Genomic DNA, 22,270 nt, shown 5'->3' with positions numbered 1-22,270 from the left:
TGCCATCCTGAAGTCTATAATAAGTTTACATACACACGTGGACAAAATTGTTGGTACCCCTCTGTTAATGAAAGTAAAACCCACAATAATCATAGAAATAACTTGAATCTGACAAAAGTGACAATAAATCAAAATTCAATGAAAATTAACCAATGAAAATCAGACATTGCTTTTGAATTGTGGTTCAACAGAATTATTTTGAAAGACAAACTCATGAAACAGGCCTGGACAAAAACAATGGTACCCCTAGGAAAGATTGAAAATAATGTGACCATAGGGACATGTTCAACCAAGGTGTGTCCTCTAATTAGCATCACAGGTGTCTACAAACTTGTAATCAGTCAGTCGGCCTTTAAGGGTGACAAGTAGTCACTGTGCTGTTTGGTGACATGGTGTGTACCACACTAAACATGGACCAGAGGAAGCCAAGGAGAGAGTTCAGGAGATTAGAAAGAAAATTATAGACAAGCATGCTAAAGGTAAAGGCTATAAGACCACCTCCAAGCAGCTTGATGTTCCTGTGACTACAGTTGCACATATTATTCAGAAATGTAAGGTCCACGGGACTGTAGCCAACCTCCCTGGACACGGCCGCAGGAGGAAAACTGATGACAAATCGAAGAGACGGATAATACAAATGATAACAAAAGAGCCCAGAACAACCTCCAAAGACATTAAAGGTGAACTCCAAGGTCAAGGTACATCAGTGTCAGATCGTACCATCCGTCGTTGTTTGAGCCAAAGTGGACTTCATGGGAGACGACCAAGGAGGACACCACTGTTGAAAACAAATCATAAAAAAGCGAGACTGGAATTTGCCAAACTGCATGTTGACAAGCCACAAAGCTTCTGGGAGAATGTCCTATGGACAGACGAGACAAAACTGGAACTTTTTGGCAAGGCACATCAGCTCTATGTTCACAGACGCAAAAATGAAGCATACCAAGAAAAGAACACTGTCCCTACTGTGAAACATGGAGGAGGCTCTGTTATGTTCTCGGGCTGCTTTGCTGCATCTGGCACAGGGTGTCTTGAATCTGTGCAGGGTACAATGAAATCTCAAGACTATCAAGGTATTCTAGAGAAAAATGTGCAGCCCAGTGTCACAAAGCTTGGTCTCAGTCGCAGGTCATGGGTCTTGCAACAGGATAATGACCCAAAACACACAGCTAAAAACACCCAAGAATGGCTAAGAGCAAAACATTGGACTATTCTGAAGTGGCCTTCTATGAGCCCTGATCTAAATCCTATTGAACATCTGTGGAAGGAGCTAAAACATGCCGTCTGGAGAAGGCACCCTTCAAACCTGAGACAACTGGAGTTTGCTCATGAGGAGTGGGCCAAAATACCTGCTGAGAGGTCTCATTGAAAGTTACAGAAATCGTTTGATTGCAGTGATTGCCCCAAAAGATTGTGCAACAAAATATTAAGTTAAGGGTACCATAATTTTTGTTCAGGCCTGTTTCATGAGTTTGTTTTTTTAAAATATTCTGTTGAACCACAGTTCAAAAGCAATGTCTGATTTTCACTAGTTAATTTTCATTGAATTTTTATTTATGATCACTTTTGTCAGATTCAAGTTATTTCTGTGACCACTGTGGGTTTTTCTTTCATTAACAGAGGGGTACCAACAATTTTGTCCACGTGTGCACAAAGATTTATTCTCAAATATTTGTGTAAACAGAACTTACAGTTGGAGCAAATCCTCTAGTAGGACAAAGAGATTGGGAGGAATCGCCATCAGTCTGTTGCTGGATAGATCTCTGCACGCCGAGATAAATCCACATCGGTTCCCAAAAAACAAAGAATGAAAAGAAAGCATTGTTAGCGACGCTTTGTATCCAACAGATGTGTACAAATCTTCAAAAGCAGCCACCATCTGTAGCTCTGAAACAGGCAGGCTGAAACCATAAGTTGTGAAATAAATACTTTCAAAACTTTCTCTGTCATAGGTTTATAAAACATTGTATTTTTTCAGTGCACCCTGGGTCTTGGTTTCCCAACAGTGTAGGCAAAAACTGTATGTATATGGCTGTTTTATGTGTAAATAAAAACTGCTGCTGTGCTGCTGTGCCGACTGTCTCAACAGCATTTTTTGGACTGCAGGTGTTTAAAGGTGATAACAAGCATGAGTCTTAGCTCTCACAAAACCTGCTGTGACTGTGCAACACCTTGGTTGGCTGGGGATGCACAAAGAAAAAATCATCATTTCTGATGTAAAGGCAGAAGGTAGCTCCAACACCTGCAAAAGTAAAGATTCAATAACTTCAAATCAGGGGTCTCCAATCTTTGTCATGACAGCCACTTTAAATAATGAAGGTGGCTGAATATGAAGCTAGGTTAGTGTCAAAACGAATAAATGCACACAGAAAAAAATCATAAATATAATCACATTTATTGGATTTATTGAGGTCCCTGACTAGTGCTTTAATTATTTTTAAAATAGACTCATCACATCATTTATTGTCCATTTTCAACACTTTATTTCAGCCCCGTCATCGGCTCCCTGAAGCCACAGTGATATAAAATAAGTCAACCATTGCTCCTTAATGTCTCATTTCACTTTAAAAATTTCAAACAGCTCAGTGGACAAGTCAATAGTCTTCTCCACCCTGTGCATACTTTTTTTACTGTTCCCATTTTTTCTTTTAAATCCATAACACGTTTCTTTTTCTGCAGTTAAGTTCCTGTTAAATCTTTGATTTTTCCATTAAAGCAAGTTTCTATGCAAACAGGAATTTAACTAGATCAGGAGGTTTCAAAGTGCGGGAGAGTGAACCTCCTTTCAGAGAAAATATTGTATTCCATGGATCCCCACCCCCATAAACATAAGATTTAAAAAACTTAACTATATTTTCAAACATTTGTGTCTCAAATGTTTTGGCGAAACTAACTTTTATCTTAAAAAAGTAAAAAAAAAAAAAAAAGATAATTCCTTTTGATGTCTGTATTCCGTTGTACTAATAATGCTAAAAGATAATTTTTATTTGTGTCTTTTATTTAAAAAATGGTCATCACTGTGGGTTCATAATTTTAATTATTACATGAATCCCAGTTAAATAGATATATGCTTTATTGATGTCTTTTCCTTAAAATAGAACCGAAATAAGCTCATCTGTTTTAGTGCAGAAGTGCACTCTTCATCTTCCTCTTTAATTTAATCCTCCTCTTCACCTCATGCACTGTCCTCCTACTCCCTACTCCTGTTTGAAAGGTGCTAAATAAAGCTTCTCTAACATAATTATAATCATTTGTCCACCATTCTTTAGTTTTTACCTCCCCCAGATTAACTCTGGCCCTAACAATTGGCTCTCTGTTGTTTCTGCTGATGAGGTTAACCTTTAAAGATGACTGTGGGGTTTCACTTTAAAAAGGGCTGGACAGCCGGCCGCTGTGGTTCTTATCTTATGGGATTCAAGCAGTCCAGAGCCGTGCCTTTTTTGGCACTATTTTCAGCCCAAGATGTAAATGTGCATTTCTTGTTCTTGCAAGTCAAAGCAGGCATGAAAGTGTTGATTTAACATTACAGCGTTGCCTGTGTCAGTGATTGTCAGGATTTTGTTAGCCTGTGAAGCAGGATGATGTGTGCTTTCTGACTTTAACTTCTTAGAGGAGATCGATGGCAGAGATGAGAATGCTTTAGCCTTGAATAAAGAAGTAAATAAGACCAATCTTTCTTGTTTGTTTTCTTTGTATGGGATTCATTGGCGATAACAACACCACTTCCATCATTCTTCTATGACAAAATTAGATTTTTCCAGATATTTTATCATAGATGAATCCAATTATGTGCAGCCTTGACACCATACCCACTGAATATCTCAAAGAAGTTTTCAACTCGGTTGGGCCCAGTATTTTATCAGTAATCAATAGTGCACTTTTAACTGGTCATTTCCATCTGCTTTTAAGTGTGCTGGGGTCCAACTGCTGTCTGGTCAGGGGTGTCCAAACAATGGCCTTGGGGCCATATGTGGCCCTTGGTACATTTTTTATCAGCTCGTAGCAAATCCTAAAAATACAATGAAAAATGTTCAACATTTGAACATGAAGCTCGTGCTTGACATCAGTATATATTTTATCTGTAAATTTTTTTTTTAATTTCCTTTAATGCATAAAATAATAAAAAGACATTGGACAAGACCTTAACACAATAGATACATAAATAAAGATACACATTGACACAGACAAATAAAACCAAACAAAACAACGTAGACAATAATGAGGAGGGGATGGGGGTAGATTGCGTTCACGGACTAGAAGCCCAGGATGCCACACTAGGGCTACACAATAACTTGTAATTGAGTCAAGTTTTGTTTTAAACAGTGAGTACGCCGTACTGTCCCTATTGTAGAGACAGAATAATTGTGCAGTAACTTAAGCAATAAATCCTTTAAAACTGAGTGACTGTAAGAGTAAGTAGACAGCTTTTAGAACGTTGCAGGCAGTTGCGAGTTATTGCTTCATTGCAAATCTTTGGTCTGAGCTTTAGAAAGTGTTTGGAGTCTGGGCTTTAACATATCAAGACAAGTGTCCATAGAAAGACTAAATGCATAAAAAGGATATTTCTGATTTAATTAGTTTAATGTGGCCAACAGCCTAACTTCATACTGAGGCAACTTTGATCATTATAAATAAGTTCAGAAGAATATGGCCGATAGACTATAAAAACTATGTATTAAAAATGTTAGTCGAAAGGATAATTTTGGCATAAAGAAGTTCGAACAAATAATCAAGACTCATTCTTATGGAGTACAAAACACAGTGATGTAGACTCTTTTACAACAGAGTGAAAACATGTTAATTTTAGTTTAATCTTAGTTTACTTCCAACAGAAGCAATTGAAAAGTCCTTTGAAGTGAGTGAAAAGAATGAATTAAAGAAAGTCTTTTTTGTATTGTGAAGTGATGATGCTGGACTCATGTCAGTGAGTTCTATAAATATAATAAATTTGTTCTTTAGAGGCTTGTGGATCATTTTTCTTAACAGTTTAAATCTGAAATATTGCATATTTCCACTCCAGTTTTTCTGATGTCTTTCTGCTCCACTGGTGTTTATGATCTCATCAAAATTAACACATGCTTTCAACAATACACATTTGAATTGCATCATATAGCTTCTCTTGATCTACACCATTGACAGCGGCATTATTTTTCCCCTACTGCGTGTTTGTACGATCAAATAAACTCACAATTCCCCGAGCTTCTGGAGGACTGAGAAAGCTTGTTCATGGATGTGACTGATCCTGTTTCTCTGTAAGACTCTGAAACAGGAAATAGATAAAAAGAATGATCATATTTCTACTTTCTTAATTTCGTATCAAATCTAATGAACCTTTAGCATTTATTCTAAAGATGGGAGTGTAACTGAAATGTACATTTGATAAATTTGTGCTTATTTCAGGTAAAAAGCAGAAACTTTGCCTTTTTTTCTTGAGTGTACTTACAGTACTGTCATCATGCTGCATGAGCGAAACGAGACATTTCCAACTGTTTCAATGACATTCCCCTCCAAATCCCTGTAAGAACATGTTGGAACATGCACACAAAGAGAGGAAAAAATATATAAATAGAAACCCACTCACTGGCACATATATGGGTCATATAATTGGAAACATTTCACTTTTTAAAACAATCTTTCTTGCTACTTACAGCCAATTCAGTCTTGGCATTTCCTGGCAGATGTCATCCAGCTTTGACAGAGAGTTGTTCAACAAAACCCTGCCAATCAGTGAGAAACAATGTCAAAAAGCATGATGCATGCATTCATTTCCAATATCTACAAGAGGAACACTCATAGACCAGGATTACATCACAGCAGCACAGCATTGTAGTGTAAGAAAACGCAGCAGGGACAAGTGGAGATAAACAGAACCAATCATCAACACTGAAAAAGACAAATACAGGCGTATGGTTTTGCATATAGCAGCATACTCTGTACTTTACATGATTTGCAAAGTACATTAAACAATCAAATATAATAATGAGTGAGAAATCAACACTAACAAAGCCATAAAAGAGCAGTTTACCATCAGTATGTGCTTGTGTTTGATAGCCTGTGTCTTGCACAGCTACATTTTATGTAGGGCTGCAAAAACAACTCAATTAAATAAATCATAATCAATCATTACTTTCACTTAGCCTATTCCCATGATGGGAGTTATCTTGTGATCAATGTAAATTACAAGGAAAGTTGTTCATCAAACCCTATTTTCCCACGATGGGTAAAAGATGTTGGCAACCTAAACATACAGTGCATTCAGAAAGTATTCTGACACCCTTCACTTTTCGTCAATTTTGTTATGATGCAACATGATGCTACAGTTAAAAAAAAATCTCATTAACTTACACTCAGTTCCTAATCATTGCAAAGTGAATACAGAATTTTTTTAATTATTAAAGACAAAAAAAGATATTTCACAATGACATCAGTATTCAGACCCTTTGCAATAAGGCTTAGGAAGAGGGCCTTAGTACGATAGGTGACCAAGAACCTGATGGTCACTCTGACTGAGCTCCAGAGATGCTGTGTGGAGATGGGACAAAGCTCCAGGAGGATGGCCATCACTGCAGCCCTCCATATGAAAGCCCACTTGGAGTTCTTTGTAAACTTCAAGGTGGCAGAGAGGCTTCCATCTATCCAATCTGCTATAAAGCCCAGATCAGTCAAGGGCTTTGTCTCATCTCTCTATCATGCTACCAATACACAATCCACATCTAACATGAAAGTATGACCCATCTATCCCAGTGACCTTGCAACCCATGGAGTGGAACTCTGCATGGGCACATGGGGAGAAGAGAGCAGCATGAAGGAGTGGGGTAGCTGAAAATGACAGTGCAGGACAGAACTCTGTTCTTATTTCTGTCCACACTTCTGTCTGTGTCACTTCTCTGCATTATCTTAATATTGTATGATATTTTATTTGCAGGCCACATATTTGTCACCCTAACGTCTTGGTTATAGCATGATAGTGTGTTATTAAAAACACAATACCAAAAAAAGTGATGGATACAGTTCACTAAGTCCATTTTTTGTGTCATGGATGCGTCACAGATGAAAAATAAGTGAGTTATGTAAACCAATGCTTTCTGCTCATATATGATCAGATATACAGAAAAGGGGGTAAACAGTGTATACTTCTGTGCCAGATATTTACAGCTATGTTAGAAATATAACATGTTTATACTTTTATGTTGAAGTTCAGGATGAAAACACAGATTTAGTAAAGTTTTCCCCATCATGTTTGTCTGATAATCAAAAGTGAAGAAGAAAACCTATGTCATTTTTGCATTGGCATTATTAGACTGTGAATCATGACATACATGAAAAATTGTGTTTGTAATTAACAAGAGTGCTTACATAATCTTCAAGCCTAAATGTAAAACTCTGTCTGAAAATATCCAGCCTATTGCCATAGCTAATACTGTGCTTGAACATGTTCCATATGTTAAGTTTTTAGGTGTTCTTATCAATGACAAGCTCAACTGGAAAAAGCATATATCATTTGTATCCAATAAATTAGCCAAAAATATTGTGATTTTATGGCATGTAAGACACATCTTGTCAAGAAAAAATCTCATGGATCTGTATTACAGTATGGTTTATTTTTTCATTTCTTATAGTAATAAAGTATGGGCCGATACATACAAAACCAATCTTCATTCCATTTTTCTATTGCAAAAAAAATTTGTTAGAATCGTCACCTACTCAGAGTGGAATGCTCATACTGCTCAATTATTTCAAAGCCTACTAACATTAAATATATTTGGTATAAATATTATGCAAATAGGCACTATTGTTTTTCAGTACCTTAATAATTTACTTCCTGAATCTTTCAATGGCTTTTTTGTGACTAGGTCTGATATCCACCAGTATGATACCAGATCTGTTGATCTTCTCCATACTCCATTCTATAGAACCAGCCTTGGACAGTTTTCAACCAGGTCCAGAGGCCCAGTAATTTGGAACAGATTCTCTGCCTCACTCCACAGTCACACTTCCTTTCTTGCCTTTAAAAGAGATCTTAAACAAACGCTTTTAACTGCATATTGCAATTTTTAAGTGCATTGTACTACGGCACAAAAATTGTTTTCCTGTAAGCTGTATTATGTTCCTGCTTTTAACTTTGAGAATATGAGTTTGTTGATATTTTTTCCCTGACAGGATCTAGCAGATGTTTGTGTTTAATATTGTGTGGGACCCTCTTATAAGCCCTTAGGGGTTTCTTTTGTCCCACCTGTGCATTTAATATGTTTCATGTATTCTTTTGTACTATTTTAATCTTCTCTCTTTTGCACAAATAAATAAATAAAAAAATAAAAAATAAAAAAACAACTTCATGATGAAAAAGTGACTGAAAATGTACCAAAACTTACTGGGGGAGGACCCCCAGACTCCCCCAGAAGAAATGTATGTGACCCCCCAAAACTGAAGATGATGAGTATAGCACAGAGGGGATAAAAGGGGACTGGTTTCCAAGGCCCACTGTAGGGGGGAGGTTGTTTTTGTTTCGTTGGTGAGAAGAAAGGAGACTTTAAATTGCAGGAGTGATACCACTTAAACACTTTAGATCAGGTGCCCGAAAGTAAAAAGACAGAGAAAAGAGGCAGAATGAGAAAACAACTCTTTACAAAGTTCTTTTCAAAGAAGAATGAGGGCAAGTGGAGGAGAAGAAAGCAGGGACAAAGAGAGAGCAAGATGAGGATGGTGGAGGAGAAAAAAGCAGGGACAGAGATCAAGATGAGGATGATGGAGGAGAAAAAGCAGGGACAGAGATCAAGATGAGGATGATGGAGGAGAAAAAAGCAGGGACAGAGATCAAGATTAGGATGATGGAGGAGAAAATGCAGGGACAGAGATCAAGATGAGAATGACGGAGGAGAAGAAACCAGGGAGAGGGATCAAGATGAGAATGACGGAGAAAAAAAACAGGGACAGAGAGAAACATGAGAATCGTGGAGGAGAAAAAAGCAGGGACAGAGAGCAAGATGAGGATGATGGAGGAGGAAAAGCAGGGACGAAGAGCAAGAAAATGAAGATGTAAGAGAAGAAAGAAGAGAAAATTTAGGGTTTTCTTAGGGTTGTGAAGAGGACAGTCAGTTAAGGGGGGGGGCTGTGTAATTTTTGTTTCTGGGGGCCCAGAAACCCTAGCTATGCTCCTGCTGAAGACGGGAGCTAAATATACACCCATGTGACTCATACAACACAGTAAAATCAGAAAGTATTCTGAAGGTCAGAGTTCATGATGGGCCTCCATGAGTGTGCCCACTGCAACCTCCTATACCTGATGGTACAGTTGTGCACTTTGCCAATATATAAGGCTAATATATGATTTTTACAGCAGATATGTAGAATTGATCTAACCGCTGTAAATATTGGCAGAAATTCCCATATCTGATGATACTGATATAATGCTGGTAATATTGTGCATCCTTATTTCATATTATTTTAACAGCTCTGGGACATCTGTTTTCTGTTTGTTCATAAAGAGAAGGGGAAAAAAAGACGAATTATGAATGAATCAATTAATCATAGAGATTAATTGGCCAACTAATCAACTAAATAAATGTTAGCTGTTGGTCCCTAATACACAAAAACATTTGAAAAATCTTGGTATTCATTATGCTGGACATGACCACAACGTACAAAACAGCTTTCAGTAAAATATTTGAATTCCCTAAGTTATTCTCTAGATAGAAATTCAGTTGACTTGTTGACCTGCTGACCCAACAGTGAGTACATGAAACCTCAGCGCATCTCTAAGGGTTAGCTTGTCACTGCAAGACAACTCGTCATCTGCCACCAAACAATTAAGATAATTGGACAAATTCACCCCGACAGTGACTTTCTGATGTGAACTGACCTCGAGCTAAAGCTAGTGAACTTTCCGCCACCAGAAAGCCAAGAAAACCCAACATCACTGTGTACAAGCACAAACACGGTCCAGTCAGTCTACAAAAAAACAGAAAAACTAAAATAAAAAACTCACAGTAAAACGAGGGAGTTCAGCCCTGAAAAGGTCATGGAGGATATTTGATGGATGTTGTTATTTTCCAGGATCCTAAAATAACAAAAACAGGAAGGTTTTATTCTCTTTTACAGAACATGGATCACTTGTGATGTTTACCCTTTTGCAGGAAAAGAAAATAGCAAAAATAAAAATCTTATTCAAGAGTTGTAATTATTTTTCCATTGCCAAAACAATATTTACAAAAAAGCATTATGTACTCATTTTTTATTCATGCTGAAGTTCATATTATTAGGCAAAAATATCTATTGGAGGAGAATAAACATACAACCACTCAAGCTTGTGCAGATCCTTGAACACACCCGGCATCAGGACTAATATCTTGTTGTAGCTCAGATATCTAGGAGAGGATAGAACATGTTGAATTAGAAAAGAGGAGAAGCAGCAGAGTATTTTAGATTAGTTTCAGCAATTTCAGGCTTATACTTCATGTTTCCTTGTTCTTTTAAAAAACTGTATATGCAGTCCTCACTCTTTTAAAGTTTAATACTCTGATAAAGTGATTGTGTGATTTAAGGAAGTTATTTTGAATCCACAGGCACTAATCAGCTGCTGTGACAATCTCTTTCTACCGGGAGGATTCTCATTAGATATTTGGAGGCTGACTGCTACAGCAGCGTTAGTATTCAGTTATAGATGTGGGGTGATAAAGTCTGGCTCGCAGTAGGAGTAGAAGCCGTGCTGAGGGATTAATCACTTTTTTTCAAATATACATGAAGTGTTTGAAAGAATATAAACTGCTCAGAGGAAATGCAACAAGTTTAATCATAACTTCCTTGGAGCAGCTAAACAGCAAACTGTGATGAGAATGTTTATGTAAAGGAAGTGAGTCAGAGGTTCAGACTTGGATGACTTCCATAAAACTTGATATTAAAGCTAACCAATTAAAGCTACAATATTTAGATTTTCTGAAAAGGCTGTATTAATTGCAAAAAAAAAAAAGACTACTCCTTTGTTATGAATATTTTAGTTGAGGTCTTCCATCACCTCAACTTATTCCAAAAATTCTTTACTGCCATATTTGTATAAGGACGCATCTTGTTATGGTGGCTGTGGGCTTTGCTTGTTCATCACCCACAGGGAAATAATGGATGTAACCAGGGCTGGACTGGCAAAAAAATTTTGCTCTGGTCCCTCACAATGGGTCACAATGATGTTATTGTACACACTGTTCCTTGTCCCCCTTAATACAGAGAGCTGCTAGAATTTTTCACCAAACTTTTGCACAGCTCAGAGGTAAGTGGAATAGACACATCTAATGGTGTATAATCTCTGCCAGAATGCATTACATTTAAAAAAATAAATGTCTAAATGTAATATAACCACTTACAATAATGATAATACTGATTAATTAAGTAAATATACTGGAGTAGTGTGGATAAACCCACGTTTGATTTTAAATACTTAAAAAGAGCTTCTTGGCTTAATGAGCATTTGACTGTGCTGAATATTTCCACTCCAGTAAATTTTATAATTTAGAGCTGTATTTTTTAACAATTAAAGCAGCACTTTTTTAAAACTCATAAAAACATTCAAAATACAAAAATTCAAAAATGACAGTGCTAAATAGGCCAACATATTAATGCAAATGTGACGTCTAGCTAACTAATCAATCCTTGTTTCAGATGCATTCTTAGATAAACCGACTCCAATTCACCAACTCAACCAAACATTCATACGAAGGGTCAGGGTTTGATTAGAGGTGCGCACATTTTACCAGCATGTCTGCCTTTTACCTCAGCCAAGGAGGTTATGTTATTGGCAGGGTTTGTTAGTTTGTTTGTTAGCAACATAACAAAAAGTTATGGACGGATTTTGATGAAATTTTCAGGAAATGTCAGAAATGGCATAAGGAAGAACTGATTCGATTTTGGTAATGATCCGGATCACCATCTGGATCCAGGAATTTTTTTTAAAGGATTCTTTACTATTGGGAGATAGGCCTAATGGTGGAGGTCTGCGCTCTCCGAGTGCTTTTCTAGTTTTAGTCTGCAGTCTTAGTCTTTAGTTTAAATGCCTTTAAGTTTAAGTCACATTGTAGTCATTTCTATCCTTTTTAGTTTAAGTCCAGTTATAGTCAATGAAAACTCAAAAACGTTTTAGTCTAGCTATAGTCCATAAAAAGTCCTCACATTTTAGCCTTTACTTTTAGTCCAAGCATTTATTCCAGTATTACCAACTCCTCAGTAAGAAAAGTAGCTGTTGGCTGTCCTAAAAGTCGCTAGAAGTCACCAATGACATCCTCACCTAATTTACAGAATTTTAAATTTTTAAATGGCTTTGAGGGTTTTGGGGTGGGAGAGGGGCCCACGGCAGCACCCACTGCTCATTGAGAATAAAGAACAATATGTGCTTTCATATCAGAGTCTACAAAATTCTCCAATAACACCAGAAAAGTTGCTAGATTTGTTGCTGGTTGCTTATTTGAAAAACAGTTGCTAGAGGGGTCTGAAAACTCACTAAACATAGCAAGAAAGTCAGTAAGTTGGCAATACTGATTTAGTCTCTTGCCTGAATCTGTTACCAAACCATGTTAGTGTGGTCTATGCACTCTACCAGACCTGGGGTCCCTGCTTTCTAGAGCTGAGAGGCAAAATAGCTACAGATGCATTGTATTTTGACAGATTTAGCCACACTGTGGAGAAATATCATGGATCCTGAATGTCATTTTTAGTCATAATTTTAGACGATGAAATTAACACTTGTGTGAAGTGGCGCTGGCAAACTTGCCCTGTCAAGTTTTGTACGCATGCAACATTTATAAATGCGACCCCAGGCCTACTGCTCGGCGCCCCACCTCCAGGACTTTCTTCTTGTTTGGAAATGTTCCCCCTGTTCATTAATAACAGTGCTCCACACAATGTATTCACTTAACAGTAAAACAATGTTTAGTTTAATGGTCAAAGTTCTCATAATGAGGGAGAAAAGCGGTTAAAAGTGCCCTGCCTTATTTGTGATGGGAGAATACTTTCCACTAGTTGGCAGCTTTGTCCAGGAAGGCCACTTTTAACAGTTACGTTCCCTCATCATGTGAAATTCATCACTGGAATCAAAATGTGCTTATGTTTTTTGTAAAAAGACAATGGGTTGTCGTTTTTGTTGAATCCACAAACAGAACAAGAATTATACAGCGGAGGTAAGTGGAGCTGAGCGTGTTCTCTACTTGAGCCAATCGAAATGTCTGAAAAACCTCCTCATAAGAGCGTAAAAACTTTTTAGCAATATTTTTAGAGGTTTTTCGAAATTCAGGTGTCCAGTGGATGAAATGGAAATGTCTAGTTTGGCCACAATGTTCCTGGGGTCAGGGGGGTGAACATCAGAATGTGCAGTTGATGGCATAGAATAATCGTGGTCCAGTGAAATGTCTGTCAATGATCCATGTCTGCCATGGATAGTACTCAACAAATATATAACACAGGAGGGGTCATTTCTTGTGAAATTTAGACATTTCACTGTGAAAATTCTACAAGTTTTATTGTGCCTTAAGGACTGGCTTCAGCTCCAACTCTTTGTCTGTTCCTAGAGATCAGAAGATACTGCAAACAACATTTCTAATTTGGCAAATGCCATCGTCACTCTTCTCACAAAGCCAGTGGGTGATGCAACTCCAACTAATGCACCTGGTTTATATAGTCCGTGTTTCCTTTTTACCAAACACTTAAACATTTGTTAAATCAACAAAATCAAAATATTTAAAATGATGAAAAAAGGAGGAAAAAAAGAGCAAACATCACTTTTTCTGTTTTGTATTCCGTGCATTCTTGCATAAACTACCTGACGACAAAACTATTAAAGTAAGAAGTAAGACTTATGAAGGCCCTGTTTCGTAAAGAGCCTTTTCTTATCAGCTGGGTCACAGACAGAAAAGAGATTTTCATGCAGGACTGAATCAGTAGCTGTAGCTCAGCTTCAGCGGTCTGCCTCAACAAAACACTCCATTTAATTTTCTATGTATATGCTGAAATAAACAGCCTTCATATCTGTTCTTTGTCTGATGAATGACAAGTGTATCAGAAATAATTAGAACTTACAGTCTTGTTAGATTGAAGAGCCCTCTGAATGCATCCGGACTTACATCTACTATTTTGTTGTGCTGGAGATATCTAAAAAAAAACAGAAACACAGGTAAAAAAGTAGATATTAGAAAACAAAACCGATAGAAAAACTAACAAAAGCACACACAAACTTAACATCATTTTTATTTAATTTTTACTCAGGGCCATGTTGGACCTGCTTTACACATGACAGGCTTTATGGATACACCTCCTGACCATATATTTTTCTTAATTTTTTGCCTTTATTTCCCTTCAACTTCTGTCATTGCACTTGAGGAAACTTCATTCGTACTGTAACTGTATTTAAAGGTGGATTTGGAATTTTAGCAACATCTAGCATTCAGATTTTAGAATGAGCCGATCTGTTACCAAAACATCACATCACTAAGCGACAAGAGCCTGTGAAGACCAAAAAGGATTGTGAGCTGGACATCAACAGTGATGAGGTGAGGGTTTATTCCTTCATTTTTGTAACCATTATTTTTATAGATTATAAGTCAGTCTTCTTCTCCACCTGCCTTCCAGGTAGCTTTCAGGACCGCCGGGCAGGTTCGTATTTAAAAATCACGTTTTGCTCTTTCTGTCCCCAAAACGTTGCCGTAGTCAACATGGCGGTTCGTTATGTCAGCCTCCGTGAGGGCGACCCGCAGTAATGTAAATTTAAAAAGCTTTTTTCTAATTTTGCAAAGAGAAAATGAAAGTTTAAAGGAGATGATTGTGCACTTATTTTAACTTACTTCACATAAATATATAAACATTATATCCCATTTACACCGTTTCTGTTCGGCGAAATGCAGCCAAATTCTACACACTGTACCTTTAAGTATTTCTATAACCTCTTCTTACTCTCATTTTAATTTTGTTCAGTTTAATTCACTTTCTTGTTTTCACTGCTCTTGGTTTTAAATTGTCATTGCAAATCCATTGTTTTTCTTCACATCTACCACACCTTTCTTTACCCTCAGTTTTCACATACTCCATCTGTGCAGTGATCCACATGTGACGTGCACTGCAGAGCCATCGCCCTTTTTTATTCAATTCCCACTTCCATTGCACTTGGTCCAGTTGTGCCATGTGCTAAAAGTGGTACTCCAATCCATGTCCCCTAGCTACAGAGGATTAGTCCATGGGACTTCACATTATGGCACCACTCATGGTGGCAAAGTTTGTAATAATTTTCGTAAAGGTCCGTGTCTGTAGTTAATATTTTGGCATGATTGACTTTCCCGAGTGGTAGCTGGGTCATAGTTATCAGCTGATGAAGTGAACCACCCCCTATTGAAAACTGCCATTCTGAAGCTGGTGTATATCTTACTTTAGGCTCATGGCAAAGACAATTTTAGTGTTTTTTTGATATCATGTTTGATAGTACAAGGAGTTTTTATTGCTGCTCTTTATAGAGTTTCCTGTGCGTCTCTGCAGCTGATCAGATGACATGGAAGAGGAAAAGAGATGAGCGCTGTTATGGTAACGTACTCAGTTTTATGAAGCTGATGCTCTTTATGAATGTAACAGCACTCTTTTCCTCTTCCTTTCCATCTGATCAGCTGCAGATATGCACAGGTGATGAACTCAAACTCGAGGCAGGATTGGAAAGAAAAGGGAGATATTTAACTCGTTCAGTGACCATGGATTATTGTTCATTGCTGCAAATTCTACAATTTAAAAAAGCAAAAAAAGAACCCATTGGCACATGTTGTCTATTGGAAACTCAAGTTAACAGTTTGTGTTGGATGCATGGAGACAAAGTCACCTGCAAAACATGATGGGCACTACATTACATTTTTGTATGGAACTTAGAAATGAAGCACACCATGTGTTTTAATTGCTGCTGCCCTGCAGCACCTTCATGCTTCCCTTGAGAAAAGTCAGTTAATGTTTTACATTGAGTTTGTTTATCCCGTGCAAATGCACTGCAACAAACACTGACATCAGGGTTATTCTTGGATTATCAGAGGTCAACTGGTAATTCTTATCCTGTGCTAATAAAGCTAGAAGAAACAGCAAATCATGACTGTGTGTACATATCACATTGTACCGATGAACATGTGAAACTATACTTTGGATTTAACACCATAGAGATGGTGTCTCTTTTACCTCACAAACACAGATCTGCTGTTTGGTATAATTAGCTTTGACTTTTTTCTCAAAACTGTTTTTCCACTTTATTCTCGACATTCTGACACGCCCAGCATTATTTTTCCCTTCACCTCTGGCCCTTGTCCTCTTCCATACCCAGCTCTGATTCCCCAGTGCCAAAAGCATCAATCCACGTGGAAAAGATTGACCAAACAGGAGGAAGTACATGCAAAGCATCACAGAGCTACTATGCTGCTGTAGAAACGTTTACTTTTGAAACCACGGAAATTCACATGAAACCAGGCAGTGGATAAGGGCGTGCCATCGGTCGGAGCGAAACCACTGTGCAGGTAGAGTGTGTGGAAATTCAGGGCAAGATCTGTATTTTCTTTTGAGAGGACTGGCCTTTGTTTCATGATTTAACTTGCTTTCTCCAGCTTTGATGATAAAATGGTAATGACGTTGACTAATGCACTTTTCCTTTGGGTCTTTTTGTGTTCACACCACATCATTGTAAAGGGGTCAAAGCACACACCAATGTGGGGCTGTCTTGGCACCATGATGTCACACACCCCTCTTTCTGTGATGGTAAACAAATGTCATGTATGCATGTGATTACTTTAGCTAATTAACCTTCTAACAAAATGATTCAAAGGTTTACCTGTGGTGGTTAGGAGAATGTGTTCCATTGACATTTGGGAAGATTAATATATTTGGACAGCAATCATGAAAATAAAGAAAAAAAAAACTGAGCAGCGCATCAAGAAGAGGGACTTTGACAATATTTTTGATGTGTGGTGGAGGGACACCTGGTCACTCTGCCCTGAGATTGAGGGACAATCAGGCTTCTGAGTCTGCAGCAGCGCCGCCTGTCAAAGCCAATGGCATTGTGCATTAGCACATTTACATTTAGATGAATGGTGTTGCTGACATTTTGATTTTTTGAACCATGAATGAAATGTGAACATAGTTTTCTTTGAATTTCAAATTTTGTGTGCCAAAGTTGGATTGTGAGCACTCAGTCAGCATCCTGCTACATTTGTCAATACGTTCCGGGCCTGAAGGTACAATCTTTCTCCCTGTTGATGGAATGAGGTGGATGGATCATATCTGCAACGTGATGTTGGCATTTAATACTAATAGGCCACAGCACACTCATTTTTCTCTATTTTCAATCTGCAAGAAGCACACATCTCAGATGTCTGCAGTGATCAATAACTGGGATACTAATATATACACTATATGTACGAAAGTATCTGGCCACACCTGTTAATTATTGTATTCAGGTGTTTTAATCAGACCTTTTGCCACAGGTGTATGAAATTAAGCATCTATGCAGTCTCCATTTGCAAACATTTATGATGTGGGTCATTTTGAAGAACTCAGTTACCGACCTGACTGCACTGTGCCAACTGTGAAGTTTGGTAGAGGAGGGTAAATGATATGGGGCTGTTTTTCAGGGTTTGGGGTAGGATCCTTGTCTTCAGTGAAGACTAACCTGAATTCTTCAGCATTCCAAGGCATTTTGGACAATGCTACGCTACGGGGAAGGCCCTTTTCTATTCCAACATGACTGTACCCCTGTGCACAAATTAAGACATGATTTGATGAGTTTGGTATGGAAGAACTTGGCTGGCCCTCACAGAGCCCTGAAGACCAGTCAACCCAATTGAGCACCTTTGGGATAAACTGGAGCTGGAGATTGCAAGCCAGGTCGTTTTGTCCAACATCAGTGCCTGACCTCTTAAATGCTCTACAGAATGAATGGGCATAAACTCCTACAGAAACACTCCAAACTCTTTTTGCAAAACCCTCCAGGGAGAGTGGGGGCTGTTAGAGCAGCATAAGGGGGTCTAACTCAATATTAAAGTATTTAAATTAGGGCTGTCAAAATTAACGCTTTAATGCAGATTAATCCATCATCATGAAAAATCTGATTAAAAATTTTAATGCAATTACCCCATCTACAGCGCAGATTAACTCAAAATCCCTGAAATGTCTCTGGCAACGCATTTCGGGCAGTTTGTCCAAGTAGAGCTACCGTCGAGCATGCTGCCGCGCATGCGCAAATGGGCCGTTGATCCGGTAGTGACCAACCAACTCGATATGGAAGACGCTAAACAGCACGTTGGCCCTCTCTATGGGAAATTTGAGTACAAAAACACCCCCAAAAAACAAGACAGAACAGTCGACCAACAAAAAAGTACTATGCACATTCTGCAGGAAGGAGTTTTCTTTTCACCGAAGCACTTCCAGCTTAAAATAACACATTAACGCGAAGCATACTTTTGTGAGGATTCTGCTAGCACTTTGGCAAACACATCGCCAAGCTTGCAAAATGAAGTGCGATTAATATAGATTAAAAATGAAAGATATTTAATCATGATTAACTGAAATTAATCCACAGTAACCCTATGATTAATCTGATTAATTTTTTTATTGCTTGACAGCACTAATTTAAATACAATGTCATTACTGTCCCTGTTCATGTAATGGTCAAGTGGCCAATACTTTTGTCCATATAGTGTATTGTGCATACAGGAATTTGAATGACCAGGGCTCTCTGTGTGCATGCAAACATCATATTCAAAATATGATTTAAAGCAGGATAAGACTCCAAAACAGGATATTGAAGTCGATGTAAACACACTCGTATGTAAAAGGTATGACACCTTGCCAAAAGTAAAGGTTTTATTCAGGGCTGAGCACACACCCAGTGTTAGTTTTACTGTGAATTACTGGCTCTTATTTTGTGTTTTATTAATTTACCGGACGCTGGCTGGAGGTGGACCGCTGCAGTGGATGCTAATTAAAAAGACAATTATAGAGCCCTTAAATTCCAGTAGCCTTGCAAAGCTCATGGTTTGGCTAGACTCCATGTCTGCTGGATTCATCTTGCAAAGCTTCAAGCTAAAATGCTTGCTCTCTGGCAGGGACTGACTGGACCAATCACAGTCATTTACAGACACTTCCTGAAATCTTTCTCCCTTTAAAATGTGAACACAAAACCCAGTGCACTATATTCACAGAACCTGAAATTATTCTGTCAAAATCAAACAACCATGACTTAGCAGTCTTATCTCTGCTCAGATTCAAACGGTTTTCACATGGTAACTACAGCGGTCAAAAATAAAACTCTGCCAAGCAGCAGTTCAACACAAAATACAGAATTTAATCCCAGTTGTCATCATTCAAACAGCCAGTCAGAACTGAAAACACTTGTGTCTAATATGTTTAACCATTTCAGGCCAATCAAAGAGCAAAAAAGAGTTAAAGTTGATATCAAAAAATGGATAGAGATAATCTGAGGAGCAGGGGTAAGACAGAGGTGGTAGACTATGAGGAGGAGAAATGCATGGCAGACAAAGAGGAACACCAATACTAAGAACAGACATTTCTTGGGTTTCACAACATTATTGGCATAGTATTGATGTCAGTAAATATGAAATTGTCTGCCAGTATTTACAAACAATATTTTGGTTATAAAAATTGGCCTTTTCTTTTCTTTACTCATCATCATTCCTTACATTTTAAAGTCTGTTTTTATACATTTGTCCATCTTCAAACTTTAAACTATGTTTAATACACACTGAACTTTTAGGTCAAACTACATTTGAGTATCAGTATTAAATAGAATTAATTGTAAATATCTGCAACAATCCAATATTGTGCATCCCTTGAAATTTCCAAAGAAATTTAAGAAACAGTGACAGACAAAGTTCTTTTTCATAGAATGACAATGAGGGATAACAAAAATCACCCACTGCAATGCAGCAGACTGTTGCCTGCTTTTGCACTCCAACAGCGTCCCAACATTTTGGTTGTTTGCTATATTGACTTAACCTAATGAAGGTCTGAGCAACGCAAAGTTTTGAAGCAAATCATCAGATCTTGGAATCTTGTTGTAAAAGTGCACTGGAGGGTTTTGACTGTCAACTTCTCATGCCCTTTAAATATTTATTTATTTCAAAAATACAGGCTACATGTGGACTATGCCTTAGGCAAGAGCTTAATTTCCCAACCTGCTCCTCTGATAGTGACCAACAATACCAGCTTGTCCAGCTCGCCCTATGTAGCTTACTCCCCAGGATGGTGAATGCCTACTAGCCTCATTAGTCTGTATTTTCTCACTGATCTGTAATGACAATGACAGAAAGAACTTTAATCCAATCTGAGATTTATGTTGAAAGATCCTGCACTTCCTAAACACTATCTATGGGGTGTTGCCCAGATAGATATAAAGTATATCTCCTGTCATGGATGTATGAAACAGTGTGCATGTCAGGTTAAACTTTCAGTCTGTGGAAAAGAAAGAAAAAAGTCAGTGAAAGATGCTAGAACCTTTCACCTCTATAAAGCAGCAGTGCAAAACTGACAACAACAATACAACAATCACTCACAGCTCCTTGGTAGTGCCCCTTTCCACTGCGTCTGTGTAATTTACAACCTCAGTACATCATTCTGACTTTCATTCATGTATGTTGCCGTTGTTGTCACTCCATTTGAACCTCCAGAGCTCAAACTGAAGGCGAACACAACAAAGGCTTACTGTTCTTTGTGTTAGAAGTTAACCAGGTAGGCAATGAATAAATCCACACACAGAAAAGAACATTGCTTCTTTCAGCAGTTCCTACAAGTCTTCTTATCCTTGAATATATCTGCTTTGTAGTTCAGAAACTCTTTGTTGTATCTGGCATTCAAAAGATACTTATCATCTCTGCTCCGGGGGTATCATGACTACTATTCTTTACTGAATGAATCATATACCGCTCATGTATGTTAAAACATCACTCCATTTTATACAGTGCTTTCACAAATAATAAAGGAGGGTAAGAACATAGAGAAATAGTATAAGACAATTTGTACTTAAATGACATGCATGCATAATTCATGGCTTACTCACAGCTTTTGAAGGCTCTGGTATCTATAGAAGATGTTTGCTTTCAGCGTCTGGAGACGGTTCCTTTGAAGAGACCTGAAAATGAACAGGAGGATTAATATGTGTCTAAACAGATCAGGGCATACACCATGATTGATGCTTGTCGTGATTCTTTATTGAAAATCAGAAGAACTTTGTGCTTCAGAGACAAAAGGCTATAATCTCAGCATGGTGCTTTACATTATAAAATGTAGAGATTATTTTTGACGGATTGTTTGAGCCTGATGATCCCATAATATGAAACAGTAAAGATATTGTATATAAAACAGCACCAACACTTTGTCCGCTCCATCATTGGGAAATATTTAAGTCGAGATATGCAGCTCTGAAGGATGAAGAGACCACTGTAAAAATGTGCTTTCTCTGGTTTCACCATTTAGAGATTTATGTTTGATTTAAATCAACATTCTTTGTTCTATTTCTCCTGCCATTCATATAAAACATCTTTGTTCAAATCTTGATTTGCAGAAACCATCAACTGATTCAAGAACCTTCAAGATTAAGTCATTTAAAGATGCAGTGAATGAAATAAAACAAGTTCATATTTGTTTAAAAACAAGAGCATAGAAATGTTTTAACCAATGAAGAGTTCAGAAATCAATGGGCCTTAGTCACCGACAATCCTTAAGATGAAATTTGTACTCTCTTGTGCCTCTTTCTAAATAATTCTAATTTTTACTGATATAAATAATAACCTTGCAAAGGTGACGCACAGGCCAGGTGAGACAAACATTCATGCATTCGTCTGATATAAGGCAGATCAGTTTTACAAGCTTCAAGCTTATGCGCCAGTTCCTGGTCAGAGAATGAGCAGAGCAATCAGAGTCGTTTAAGGAGAACAAGGTGGTAGCTAGGGGTTAAGCTGAAGTGACTGCAGGTCTATAAACTAGGCTTTTTCAGTCAGTGTTTATTATTATAAACAGTTAGCATGAATGCAGCTATAGCACAGTTTTGATCAGAACTGGAAAACATTTTTAGTTAAAAGAAGAGTAAAGAATCTGAGTGAAAGCTTTTCTTAGGTGGAGAAGACTTTTTTTGCTGGTCTCTTGACTGGCTTCAGCAAGAGTTTGATTTCTCAACTTGTTCCAGAGATAGGGAACAATCAAACCTCCTTGGACTGCCTACTACATCATACAGTGCTTTTGAAATGTTTTCACCCCACTGGATGTTTTC

The 22,270-nt window shown here is 37.8% G+C and overlaps 1 protein-coding gene across 1 annotated transcript in view; it reads right to left on the bottom strand.

Moving 5' to 3' along the window:
* rxfp1 (relaxin family peptide receptor 1) overlaps positions 1-22,270 on the bottom strand; it is a 154,029-nt gene that overhangs the window by 38,946 nt on the left and 92,813 nt on the right. The window contains exons 5-12 of the mRNA XM_041797828.1: positions 21,062-21,133; positions 14,056-14,127; positions 10,293-10,364; positions 9,986-10,057; positions 5,649-5,717; positions 5,444-5,515; positions 5,189-5,260; positions 1,692-1,763 (exon numbers count right to left, since the gene is read on the bottom strand). Coding sequence (XP_041653762.1) covers positions 1,692-1,763; positions 5,189-5,260; positions 5,444-5,515; positions 5,649-5,717; positions 9,986-10,057; positions 10,293-10,364; positions 14,056-14,127; positions 21,062-21,133 — 573 coding nt within the window. The remainder of the gene's footprint in view (positions 1-1,691; positions 1,764-5,188; positions 5,261-5,443; positions 5,516-5,648; positions 5,718-9,985; positions 10,058-10,292; positions 10,365-14,055; positions 14,128-21,061; positions 21,134-22,270) is intronic.

This window comes from Cheilinus undulatus, linkage group 10 (assembly GCF_018320785.1).
Source record: "Cheilinus undulatus linkage group 10, ASM1832078v1, whole genome shotgun sequence".
Lineage (NCBI taxonomy): Eukaryota > Metazoa > Chordata > Actinopteri > Labriformes > Labridae > Cheilinus > Cheilinus undulatus.
Note: the sequence above shows the minus strand (reverse complement) of the source record. Positions and strands in the feature narration are given on the sequence as shown.